The following is a 13,564-nucleotide window of genomic DNA, read 5'->3' as shown; positions in this document are numbered from 1 at the left end:
TAATATATAAGTATAATGTGCGGGACTGAGCGATATCAAGGGAATGTCTCCCATCCCAGAGAACCATGTTCATAACTCTGATACCAATAGTATCACAGAGTATAGACTCTGATAGTAATAAAACCACGGAGAACAGCTGGTCAATGACTCCTGTAATATACACCCTTCACAGTTCCCAGTATGTCACTGAGTCACTTTAGTGAGGTGTGAAGTCCAATTCTCACTTTGAGTGTTCCGCAATCTGTTTACTTTTTATAGTGCTATGAAGAGCTTCCAGCTCCGTATTATCCTCCATGGTCCCGCACGTGCACGGTATGAACACGTAACAGATGTACAGTCCAGCCGTGGCTACTGACCCTCACGCACACACAGGGTGACCCCCCTCTGACAGCCGTGGACGCTGATTAAAGGCGCCAGGATCCCCGCTGCAGCGACAAATCTATGTTGTCAGGCAGGTCTTTGACCCTGGCCTTTATTACTTCCTGAAGCAAGCTTTTGTTTCATCCATTGCTGAGATTAATTACTGTAACTTTGTGCTGACTGGCGCAATAGATCAAGAAGGTGGTGAGCTTAGACGCAGCAGAGAACAGTCGGTTTTGAGAGGGAATGCGGCACCATGCAGGCTCCAGCCGCTACGTTGGCTCCCAATCTGGGAACTTTCAAGGTTGTCACGGATGATGGTCACAGCATATTCCATAAAGGACACAAAGCCTGTATAGTAAGCAACTGCTGTAATGGAACACCAGTCACATATGAGAGGTAGGAAAGAGGACAAGGTCAGGGGGGGTCACAGGCACCTTAACATGTGCGACAGTCCAGCAGCCAGTCAAATACTAAGGTGACAGACAGGTTAATGACACAGTTTGCAGAGTGTGGCTCTTCCGGTGATTGGGAATGTCATTGGAACTGAATCATTCAGAGGATTTAGCCTGTTGCTATCACTCCCAACCATCACTTTGCCCTCCATCCATTCTTCTGAGTGTTGCAGACTACAGGAAATGGAAATGCGCCACCTTTAAACATGTAATAGCTCATTTTACAGTTCAGCATTTGCGCCCCATATGTGACAAATGATATGACCAACGAGGAGGTGAAAGAGGCTTTAAACCAAGTCCCAGCTTGGCAAAGAATTCCTTTCTCTGGTTGAGCTTGCTGCTTATCCCTGAAATGTTCATTGTCTTTGAAATGAAGCGTCTGAGCCTGATGTTTGCACATCTGGTTGCCTGAGGGCAGCGTGGAGAGAAGCCGTGCCACCAGGCTTTTCTTGTTGATCCAGACAGAAAGTTTATGGCTTGGACAGACATGGCGTTCGGCCGTCTCACTGTTCCTAATGGACCATGAACTCAGCAGAAATGTTCCAGTGGAGAGTTTGAGCTTTTGTACTGCAGAGTTGCAGAGAAACGTCGGTATATTTTAACGCAAAATTACAACGTTGATTGTTGCTTAAACTGTCCGCTGCTCTTTTCCCCAAGTCTGATGACTTATAAGAGGCTAAAACAAAGGTGGAACATTCTCACCTTGGTGCGATGTCCTGTTTACATCATTGCATGTACAAAGTCACGCAATACACACGCAAAAAATGCATCATTCATCACTTGTCATCTGCGCATATCCTTATCCTTGAAACCATATTCCTGGGACACATTCCGCTATGCAAATGTCACTGGAACATCTTATGTTTATTCAATCAGGACGCTCGGTGTGATGAAGTTAGAAGTGTGCTGCTCTATGATCAGAAAACAGCCCCCATGGTGGGGGGGAGCTCTTCGCGTCACCTTCACGTGCCGTCGTGCCATTTACCTGGACCGGGTGACGATTCCATGTTGTCGTGCTCCTCGTGCCACTGCATGGTACGGTGGTAGCTCAGCATCACCTCCCACAATGCTTTGCAGAGGTCTGTCAGGCAGGGGATGTAACTGTCCAGGGTGATATGCTGCCAATGGAGAAGGGATGAAAATGAAGACACCTGCATTCTTCTCTACAGTACCCGAGTCACATGTCAAGGGACGCACAGAGGGAGGAGTAACACTTAAAGACTCATGAATAACAAAAGTGCACAAAAAGAGTCGGACAAAAATAAACCTTCCCTGCTGCTGCAGGATTCTGGTAATTAAAGCCAGCCTACGCGAGCACTCAAGGACGCCGGCTTTAAAAATATTCTGTTTTCCCCCGATATCCTTAATGTTATGCAGGAAGTCATGAAGATTGGGGCTAAATTAAGAATGTTATCCAACAGCTATTCCAGGGAATAGCTTTGCTGAGTTAATCAGCTAAAACATGCTACAGAGGTTCTCCTGACCTCCCAAACAGCACATTCAAAGCCCTGATTGGGTTCTGGAAGCTTCAGGCTTTATGATAGATTACAACAGAGAGCAGACAATTCATTATGGTAAATCACAGCACAATAAACTGACTTCATAGGTAACTCAAACAGATTGGTTTATAATGAGGGAACGGCATTAAAGCGAATTGAGTCAATAAATATTTTATGTTAACCCAGTAAAACAAATGGATCCCACCGTTAAGAGCCAGTTTAGGACACAGTACATACAGTATATGACAGGAACTTCCCATTTCAGTTTCTTCACCATGCATCTGCCGTACAAATACACAATCCCACACACACACACAAGGTAAATATGTGTGTCGCAGTACCAACATTTATTACTGCGGTTGTTTGATTACAGATCTGATAGAAGGAGGAATATTTTCAGCCCTACTGGCCAGATTGGTAAGCTAATGAACTGCTTCTGACAAAACAAGGCTTACCGTTTGACATATCATGTTCTCCACCAACCAAGTTGGACACACAATAGCACGTTGCCAGGCAACTGATGGGACGGGAGACTAGGCGGGGCAATGGGACGTGTGTATTCGCGTGTGTGCGTTAATCCCTTCACTGAGTTTGATGAGGTAAATTATCCGGCACCACCTCAGCTATGTTAATATCTTTGGATGTGTCACATGTTATCCAAATCGTTGCACAGAAACTACGCAAGTAGAGCAACGGCAGGTGGGAGAGGGCATCCTGGAGAGCTTTGGAGGAGCGATCATTAGCATTTCTGCAGGGTCGCTCATCATTAACACGCAGGCTAAGTTGTGTAATGGGGAGCCTGAAGAGCCTGAGGAGGGAAAATGTCTATTTTCTGTGAGGCTGAGGGAAAACTACAAATGAGATGAGAAGACATGTTCCAGACTTCAGGTAGGCTTTGCTTCACAGTCTGAAAGAACAGAGGGCTCGTTTGGTCCAAGTCATCCTATTCTCAAACGTTGACTCTGGCCTGACGTTTCTGCCCCTTTTCCAAAACCACCATGCTGGGCCTCACCCTCAGAAGTGGATTTCAGCAGCTTCTAATTAACGGCAGCCCTGTTTAGTGCTGAGTTTGGGTTGACTCCTGACAAATTTCCTCAGATTTTCAGTTTCTTGATGGTCTGTCATCCTTGTTGATGGAACTCTTGCTGCTTTGCTGGGGCACCACCGATGTTTCCAACAAGCTCTATTGAACTGGGCTCAGTCAGCGGCCGTCAGAATCACAAATTACAGACCAAGTTGCAAAGCAAATGCGCTTTTCTCAGGACCAAAACACATCACTCAAGTTGCTGTAAATAATGTGTTTGTTACTCATCATATCACAGAAATGCTCAAAATGTATTTTGTGTTGCTTTTTTGTCCAAAAGGCACAAGTCAGACAGTCCAATACAGTGGGTCCAAATGATGAGATGTTCATGTAAAATGAATAGGACCTTTCCCCGATCAGCCTGACCTATCAGACTGTCCCCTGAATTTTAAGCTGCAGCAGGGTAACAGGCTCCCTTGGTTGAGGTGAGCCTTTTCTTGAACCTTCATTTAGCACTGGATCACCAGCAGAATCTTTTGCTCTTAAAACCAAAAATTGAGTCACTTATTTTCCCAGGAGGTCTGTTTAAAACTCAATTACTTTTAAACACATTTTTAAATAAATAAAGCCTCAATGTCAGGATACAGCAGTGCCAAAAGCATTCCCACAACTGTTTGAGATTTGTGTCGCATTCCAAGTCTTCTTTTGGCGTTTTAATTGCATTTACTGCCTTAAACGACAAAAGAAACAGAACAGAAGTAAACAGAACACTTGATTTCCAAATAACGATCTCAGGACCCAGGAGTGAAATACTTTCCCCAGCAGCGGGTGGGTGTTCACGACCTCTTCACTTTGTGTGTGTCGAACTATCAATCAGGATCACGCCGCTGAAAGTTAGACACATTCCATCAATCTTGAAAGAGTGGGACGAGGACTGGAGTCACTGAAGCAACGTGGCAAAGCGGAGGATGCATCCATCAACACGTGGGCACCGGAGGACTGGAACCACTGTTGCCACAGTGACCACGCCGATTTCATACATTAAATATGGTTTTGAAAAACACATATATCCAGTTGCTGAACAAACAACTGCATCATAAACAGGCTTGCAGGCAAACAAACCTCCACAATAATTTACTCTTAAGCAAGGCACCGAACCCCTAAAAGGCCCACATGGCCCTGCAGTGAGCCAGAACCACCAGCGGCCTCCCCATGACCCGAAATGGAAATGGGTGTCTCAAAGAAAAGGAGAACAACATATATGTTTTCCATCCATAGTATGGATTTTTTTTAAAACTACCCTTGCTGCTGTTTTAATGGTGACAGACAATGGTGACAGACAATGGTGACGTTAATGATGAGATCCTGGCAGGCAGCTATAATGCAGGTTAATATTGGACCATTTGGATCTGATCCCAGCTTGAACTAAATGGATCCTCGTGCTGGAAGCCCCCAGCCTTCACAAATTGAATTTTGCTCCTTTAAGCCCACTTAACCAACTGACAGGCTGGAGGACAGGTGATACAGAGGGAAGAGGTAAAGGGCAGAGATATAAAATGAGGAATGGGTGCAGTCAAAAAAACTGATGAAGCAAGAGGAAAGCAAAGGAAAAGCGGTTGTGACAGCTGACAAATCTGAACAGACCGTAAAAAAAATAGCATCCTGTAATAAGACAGAAATAACCTTTAGTTATGTGGCTGTATATCCCCTATAGGTTGGAATCTAACAAGGTCCCAGTGGAATGAAAACTCACTCCTACCGAGGCGAATCGGCCATGTTATGACTTGCTCGCTCGCTCACACACACTCACTGGCTGGCTATGCATTCGCAATTTATTTTGATGTTTTGGGCGAGTAAGATAAAGAGAGTGAGGCGACTGAAGTGTGTGATCCAGTCAGGAGGGCCGGTTCATGTAAATGCTGCTGTGAGTGTGATTAATTATTCCACTCCAACCGTGTCAGATGTGCTTTCTTTACACTTTCTCTCAATCGGCTTCTCTGCACTTTCACTCCTCTACTTTATTTCACCCCATTATGAAGAATCTGTAAAATCCCTCGCCATGAAATGAGCCATTCATGTTTGGCTACAAGGCATTAAGAAAGCCCTCTGTAGGCCCCAAAGTCCCTTTTTAAATTGTGTTTAACGTCTCGTATAAAAATGCTGTTAATCTTCATGCTGGACTTAATCTCCTCTGGCTGCCCAGTTATAGACAGACAGATGGCAACAGGGAGAACCACACGTGCATACGGAGCACATCTTACCGTGCAAAGATCCTTGTACTGCATCTTCTGGAACTTAGTATCAGCGTTGCCGGCGCACAATTCCACATATCCCAAAACCACTTGGAATACCGTGTTGTGGATGGCCTGGGTGAAGTGCATGTGCAGCTGGTCCATAGCAGTCTGCAAACAAAGCCAAACGGGCCTTTAGGAAAAGCATCGTGTCAAAAGGGAGTTCAACGCTATCAGTCGGGATGTGTGGACTGGTGACAGCAAAGAAATTTACAGCCAAATGGGTTTTTTTAAAGGCAAAAAAACCCCCTTTTTGTCATGTTTCAGACTGAATTATATTTGTTCCGCACAAGACCATGAAGGAAAATGAAGAATGCGGGTTTTAAAGGGAAGACAAATTTGTCTTTTTGTTCTTTATCTGTGATTCACACCTTGGAAGTAACCTCAGTCTGCTGTGCAACGTATAATTAATGAAGAGGGAACGGCAAGGAAGACACAGCAGTGATATATGCACCCGACTATCTCCAACATGTTGGCAAAAAGTAGAAATAATAGAAAGTGCAATTACATTGGATGGATCAAATGACAACATACAAGGAGCTGAGAGCTGTGGTCAGGCAGCACAATGAGCCGTTTGTGTTTCCTTATTTATCCAGACAAGTAAAATCCACCACAGAATTTCTGCCACTTTTTACTATTTCTTCAACGACCTGAAAAATACCAAATAAATTCTAAAGCACAACAGTCATGAGGCTCAAGTGAACAACTGCGACGGCAAACAGACTCATTAGTCTGCAGCAGGAATGCAAGCGAACGGGGCCAAATGCTGGAGAGCTAAATTGGCATTTCGGAGGTGGTGAAACGACCATCCAGGGCGCCGCTTTTTTACGTCTTCCTGAGCAAAACACTCACTTCTCCAAAATTCGGAATCCAATTCTTTCTTTTTTTTTTTTAGAAGTGGTGAATTGTAACAGATGTTTTGGAAGTAGAAATACATTTGTTTTGTTTCATGTGATCAGTAAACTGGGAACCACAGAGGATAAAGTGGTCCAGCACACACAGCCCCCCCCCCACGACTGAACCCCGGGGGCCATCGTTACTAACTGTATTCTACAAAACCTGAACAAACTCTCTTTTTGTCTCCAGATGCAGCACTTTCATCAATATTAAAAATGATCCCGTTAGGCTTTGACAGCCAGTCATTTCACGGTGCTGGAGCATAAATTACCAGTCAGACCTGTCAGAGCGGGAATATAACACATATTTCAGCGTTGATGGGGAAAATGTAGAAAGCAGAAAGCTTAAAACAGCTCGATCATTGGCTGGTTACAGACAAACACAAAGGGGAGCAATATAAATCTGCTTTCACACGGGGGGCAGGTGTCTGGACGATGAGAAGGAAGAGAACGTGAGTAGAAGCAGCAGATCGGGGGCGGTGAGCTGCCAGACAACATGATGGAACGCACAAGTTCTCGAGGAGGAGTTACAGGAGGGGCTGTCTATATGTGTTGTTACATAAGATCCATGAATTATTTTAACACTTTTTCTATTTCAAGGAATCTGATGCTCATCGTGCAGTAAGAAAAAGCACAACGCGAGTGAACTGTAATTCCCTCCATGGTTTGTAAGTCTCGCTTCTCTGTGGATGTTCGGTTTGCTTTGTTAAAAGAATCCTTGAAGCTCTGACTTTGATGGAGAGGAACAGGGGAACAAAACAAAATGTCATATGAAGTCAGGGGCAAGAATTGGACGGTGGCGTCCAGCCACGATTATCCATTCCCCGAGACCCTGCGGATAAGTCAAACCACTGACCTGTGTCTTGCCCAGGAGCGTGTAGGCCAGCTGGACCTTGGTGTAGTGCGCAACATCAAAATGTTTGCAAGTCTTGGACAGGGCGACGTCCAGCTGTTCCTGGAGATGAGAAGAGTAAAAATGAGCATTCCATCTGTAGCAGAAGCTCCAAACAATGTAAAGCACCTTAAACACTGAAAACAAAGGTAAAAATCAAATAGATATATGATATATGAGCATGCCTCTGTTGATATGTCTAGGATAGATGTGCTGGATTGTTATGTACATACTCCATTGTGCAACTGTTTACCTTTAAGATTTCAGGGGGTGCACGTGTGCACGTGCGCCACTGTAAGTAATTAATCTACTGAGGTGCAGTCGTGCAGAGAAAATTGCTTTGTATGTCATTTATCACACACCAACATTGCAATGCAGCTAAGAGATATCCAGATATTATATATGTAGCTGCTGCGCGTGCAGTAATGACTTTCTGCACGCGTCAATATTTGAGAGACTTTGGCTGAGCTCAAACTAGCACATATCAAGAGAGAAGTGCGAGTGGCTTCTATCAGACTTTTCTGATATTGCTCTCAAACAAGAGCAAGAAAGGATTTTTTTTTTAAAAAAGAAAAGGTGAACCAGTACCTCAATTTGCTCCAGAGTGTCTTGTAGTTTGGAATTTAATTCACTGTGGGGGGAGAGGATGTATATGATTAGGTCAAGAATTCTATAGCTGGTTTTAAAGTTAGCTACATTTAATAACTATAATCATTTTATATCCCATAGATAAGAAACATGAAACGGACCAAAGATCAAAAATGCAACACATCGGTGCTGCTGCTGAGGAGAAAATGGTTTAGTTTCAGTTAGAAGGTTCTGGGTTCATTTCCAGTTAGGATGCACGTTCCTTCATATATCCTGAGAAATAGTTTCCTCTCAAGAGCTGTGAAGTTGCAGCAGGAAACAGATATTTTGAATGTCCCAAGACGCCTACAATTCTCTTGCGCCCCCCTCTGCACATGTTCCCCTGCCTCGACAGCCTCTCTCCTTCGGTCTTTTTCAGGTCAGAGCAATCTTGTGTTTTGCCTTGTGAGACCGCGTTCACCCAAGGGAAAGCGTGTCCTTTACAAATAGCTAATTAAGTGGCTTCGGCGGAGAATGAAGCGAAGGAGCCAACTGCCAAGCTGAAGCCTTTTTCAAAGCCCGCTCCCGTTGTGGATGTGTTGCACCTCCGTTAATCATCGGCGTCTGGATAAATGTCACCGACACGTGACGTGGGAGTCACTATGGTCTCACCTGTGAAAGGGCAGCAGAGGATGTAATGGCACCAAATCATTATATGCAGAAACCCAAAGAGGCAGCCAGGCGGAACGACGCGGCAACGGTTGGAAGTTTCAGCCGATTGAAACACGCACAGGTGACACGGCAAAACCACCAGAAGTTGATGCTTCTTCCCTTAAAGGTGTTTTATCACCACGGTTACGCCACTTCCTCACAATGACAGTTGAGCCAACTCGCGTCCTGAAATGCACGATAGTTAGGTGACGACTGGCACGTGTGTGTTTGTGGTTTCCTGATAGCAGGAGCGGGATATTGAACAGGCTGATGCCAAGTGGCTGATAAGAGCCCCGAAATTAACAGGTGAGCAGGCGTGTTTTGGATCGTGATACCAGGGAAAACACACTTTCCTGTATTTCTGGTCCAAATTCATCTTGGCTCCACTAAATCAAAGACAGGATCGAGCTTCTGAGGCGGGAACGCTGTAAAGATCACTTCCAGCGGGGCTGTTGTCTTTGGAATATCTCTCTAAAGCTTTTAAACGCACGTGTCCAAGCAGGATTTTGCGTAGCTCCAGGTACCAGACCCACTCAAAACAGCCTGCGTTTTATCAGCTGCCAGGCTGCCCGTCTTCAGGGTTTTTTTTTAAGTTTGCACTGTTTACATTCACGTAGATAAGCAGGTTTTCATGCGAACCCAGTGATTTGTGAGCATCTGTGGATGTCTGGTATGTTTGTATATGCACAGATTTCCCAGACAGCCTTCTTAATTTGGCTGGATGTTGTGGGGGTCTCCAAATACCTTATGGCCTAACTGATGATTGGTGATGACGTCTGAAACTGGAACTAGCTGGCACTGGCTAAACAGGCAGCCTCCGCGGCAGTCGATCATTAAAGACAAAGTTAATACAAAGAGAAGAAAAATGCAATGTGAAAGGTGAATCGATCGATTCTGAATACTAAGACACATCTGAAAGTTCAGCCGCAAATCTCAGAAGAATATGAAGCCAGAACCTCACAGCTTTACGGTAAGTATAGGAGGAGGGGCAGAGGTCAAGACCGGTGCCTTGTTGGAGATCTGTATCAAGTACTCCCACGCTGCACTGTGATGGGCCTACAGAGCCTCAGACAAACAACCCAACATCCCACAAGGTGTGAAAACACAGCCAGGCAGAAAGAAAGTCACTGTGATGTTCAGGACATGTGTTCACAACAGGACAGAATCCAACATGTCCTTGACAGATACACACCTAATACACATATCTAAAACTATATCGGGCGATAGCACGGCTGGAACTAAAGCTGCAAGTCAAGAATTTGTAGTAAACAAGTGCGGACTTGAACACACACAAGGACGCGGAGCAGTTCTTGATGAATTGGAACAGCCGCGGACTTGAGGACACCACAAGCTCATCTCGTCTGTGCTATACTGTGAAAATAGCCACGGTGAAATGCATTGTGGGATACCTAGCCGTGCTAAGTCCACGCCAGCCTACTCCGATGCATATTTGGCAAAACTACCCCCCATTTGTCCAGAACCCCAGCCAAGACAGACACATCTAAAAATTGAAATTCTGTGGGAAACACGGACCCGCCTAAACCTCCCAGTAGTGCCGACTGCTTATGAAACCGCCCCGATTCAATGGTGACACTCTGTCGAGATCTGCATAAATAAATGAGTCCCAAAGAAAAGGGGCTTTTTCAGACTCACTATTTCCATCTGAGTTACTCAAGCCCAGATCATTCCGGAGACTTCAGGCACAGATAATAGAGGAGACGCTGAGTTGACAATGTTCCAATGGAAAGTTGTGCAAAAGTGTGTGTGGTGTGTGTGTGTGTGTGAGAGAGAGACATTCAAACACTGAGAGAGAGAAGTTAATACAATAACTTGGTGACTTTACTACTCAGCATATGACAAAATAATGATCAATGGCTGGTAAATGACCTTTATTAGTGCTTAATGTCATCGCTAGCCACCCTTTCCTAATTAAACTGGCAGGTAATCATTTCAAAAGCGAGGATCAAATGTTTGGTGCATTTAAAGAGATCTTTTTGATCAACTTCTTTTAAGCTGGGTAAAACCAGGGCTTCTGACTGGGGCCGCCATCTAATCCTGTCCTTGTGTTTATCGCACGTTCTGCCGTCCACTGAGTGTTCATATGTGTGCAGATGCAGCTCCTCCCCACGTACTGGCATCCCTCCACCATCAGACAGAATGCATGAATAACAAATGAACCTCTAATTAACGGCGTGTTTCCTGCAGGGAACGCGTGGCTTTAAATTACGTTACGTGGAAATTAAGGTGGGTTTTTTTCCTCCACCAAGTTTTCAATTATCCCTGGTGCTGCGTATCCACTGGGCTTCGAGGTTACTTCCTCCAGAACGACTGCTGACTTGGAAAAGAGGAAGGAAATGTTTGGGGGGGGGGGGTCTCTGCGGTCAAGTTAGCCGCCAAAGTTTGCTGAGCTACAATTCATGTGAAACTTGTTACCGGTCAGGGAAATAAATGGTGTAATCATGTTTTCTCCTTCCACTCTCTGCGTATCTATAACCAACTTCCAGCAGAAAATTCAGTTTGAAATTGATAATTACAATATTTCCTCAACTTTGTCGTGAAGGTCAGCGTGAGATGTATTGCGGTGCTTTAGGCTTCGATGGCGTGAGTGTTGACTCAGCGCCACCACGAAATAAGCCACCGTAGAAACGAAAACCCAGGAAGGAAGGAGGGCACCGTGGTGATGAATAAATCATAGAGTGCTGGGTTGTTTACGGTGCCGTGTGGGGTAACCGCCACAAAACTGTGCACCAGAGAGGCAGGAATTATTCAGGAGCCCTCTGGCCTTCTCCCCACTCACTGTTGCTCATCACAATACAGCCAATCACCTAGTTCCTGAAGCGGATTACAAAAATAAAATAAAAAATAGCAATAACACAGCAATGTAGCGGAGCGGAAGACTTAGAGGAACCAGAGTGCACGACGCTGATGTCACAGCACAGAAGCAGGAGTGTGAACACAAGGTTTTAAGGGTGTTCAAGTAGCAAATTCCCTGAGCTGGATAACTGGGTATTAAAGTTGATATTCAATGAACATTGCTGATGGGTGCCTGTGTGTGTGTGGGGGGGGACCACATGGAGAAAATGAAGTGAGATTGTTCACAGGGGGTTACAGTATTGACCAGAAAAGAACTGGGGAGACAGACAAAGGACGGGCAGGACACTGAGCAATTTGGGGGCAAATTAATGGCTTCAAGGTCCAATCAAAGCGGAGCCGACCGCCGAAAGCTGTAGGAGGGTAATTCTGTGGTTCGATCCGAGCACGTCCAGACGGGGACACAATGATGACAGCGGGCCTGGCAGCCGTTTGATCAATGCGCCATTTCAACTGCACCCTTGAAACAAACGCATTAGCATGTCGTGGGGCACAGACGCACGGCTGAAAGGGCCAATCGATTTCTACGCAGATTTGAGCGCGCGTTCTGACCACGTGTGACTATGGCGACGCCGAGCATGAAAAACCACGCACATCAAAGTGCCCCCGTTTATGACGAGCCCATTCACGCGGTCTGGCTGAAATGGGTCGATATTGGCATCACTGTCCCGGCGAATTCCGGGAGAATTCATGGAGCCTCGGCAGGGCCGTTCAAATCCGTTCATGCTGAATGAATGAACGAAAAGCAGGGAGGAAATACAAGCGATATCCACATAAATGAAGCACCTGTGGGTGCGTGTGGGCACAACAAGCCCTTGTGCATCATTTTACCATTTTAATCTCCTTCTTCCAGGAGTCTTGCAGTCGATTTGGCAACACTACAGCTGACATTTCCCACCAGGTTCACTGTGCTTCACTCATGCTGCTGTGGCTGATTAGAATAAATTACACTAATTCCAACGTTACTGCGACACCAGCAACATTGTCACCGCACGTTGAATCAACCGTGAGCCGCTTGTATCTCACGTTTGAGCCGTCACGGTCGCTTTTGTCATTGTTATTTGAATTCACTGAGCGACATTGAGAAAAGCAGTGATAAAGCAAGGATAGATAAGAAGCTGCGACCTGGTTTTGGCAATGACCGTCGAAAAGGAAAGGTCCAAAACATGTCGGAGGGTCTAGTTTCTAGGCTACCTGATGCAGCTGTAGTGTTTGAACGTGCTGGCAGCCTTCTGACACTCCAGGCAGAGTTGAATGGCACCTGGATAGTCTTCTTCCTACGGGGAAAATAAACAGTGAAAATGAGGCTGAGAATACAGAATCACATGTTTGGACAGGACTTCTTTAGTGCATCCATTTCGCCCCTGAAAATGGAAGCGCGTGAAATTAAAATTACAATAATTTCAATGCATTTTATTTAGAGAACTGAATAGATGCACTTTATTAGGTGCCTTTCAAGGCTGTCAAGGTCACCATACAGAAAGAGGCGGTAAACTATACAAAAAGAACTTAGCAACCCTCATAATCAAATGGATTTCATGTGTTAGGGTCGACCTTCTGAGAAGAATTTTGCCTGTTTAATGCAAGTCTGCTGCTGACGCTCGGCGTGTGCGTTGTGTGTGGGCGGCGTAGATTACAATACCTCGAGCATCTCGCTGAGCCGAACATCTGTTCTTTGCTGTGAAGGAAAGTAGAACAATCGTCAACTCGTGAGAACAATAAACTCTAGCGTGGCATTGCAGTGGATGATGGTTCAGCCTGTACAGGGATGGTGCTCATGAGGTCATGACGGCACTTATTCAGTCCTTGTTGACCCCGTGGGGGTCATTTCAACAGTCAAGTGTTGAATGGGATTTTACCAAAGTCTTGATGGTCCTCAGCGACTTGAGAAGACCCGTAAGCAGATGCCGCCTCCTCTGATTGGCCAGCAGACCTAAACTGGCTCCCGTGAAGCCCTCCTTGGCCACGCCCAGTTGCCTTCAGAGAGAAGAGGAGCGG

At 45.4% G+C, this 13,564-nt stretch overlaps 1 protein-coding gene across 4 annotated transcripts in view; it reads right to left on the bottom strand.

Annotated features, from left to right (window-relative positions):
• Positions 1 to 13,564, bottom strand: part of vps50 (VPS50 EARP/GARPII complex subunit) — a 47,971-nt gene that overhangs the window by 23,654 nt on the left and 10,753 nt on the right. For all 4 annotated transcript variants that reach the window (XR_008947935.1, XM_057020443.1, XM_057020445.1 and 1 more), the window contains exons 7-13: positions 13,426 to 13,543; positions 13,209 to 13,244; positions 12,761 to 12,843; positions 8,006 to 8,048; positions 7,382 to 7,480; positions 5,600 to 5,740; positions 1,801 to 1,933 (exon numbers count right to left, since the gene is read on the bottom strand). Coding sequence is in view for 3 of the 4 variants with exons in the window: in XM_057020443.1 (XP_056876423.1) it covers positions 1,801 to 1,933; positions 5,600 to 5,740; positions 7,382 to 7,480; positions 8,006 to 8,048; positions 12,761 to 12,843; positions 13,209 to 13,244; positions 13,426 to 13,543 (653 nt within the window). In the remaining variant the exon portion in view is untranslated. The remainder of the gene's footprint in view (positions 1 to 1,800; positions 1,934 to 5,599; positions 5,741 to 7,381; positions 7,481 to 8,005; positions 8,049 to 12,760; positions 12,844 to 13,208; positions 13,245 to 13,425; positions 13,544 to 13,564) is intronic.

Source organism: Takifugu flavidus, chromosome 21 (assembly GCF_003711565.1).
Source record: "Takifugu flavidus isolate HTHZ2018 chromosome 21, ASM371156v2, whole genome shotgun sequence".
NCBI classification, from domain to species: Eukaryota; Metazoa; Chordata; class Actinopteri; order Tetraodontiformes; family Tetraodontidae; genus Takifugu; species Takifugu flavidus.
The sequence above is the reverse complement of the archived record's forward strand: the minus strand, read 5'-3'. Positions and strand labels throughout refer to the sequence as shown.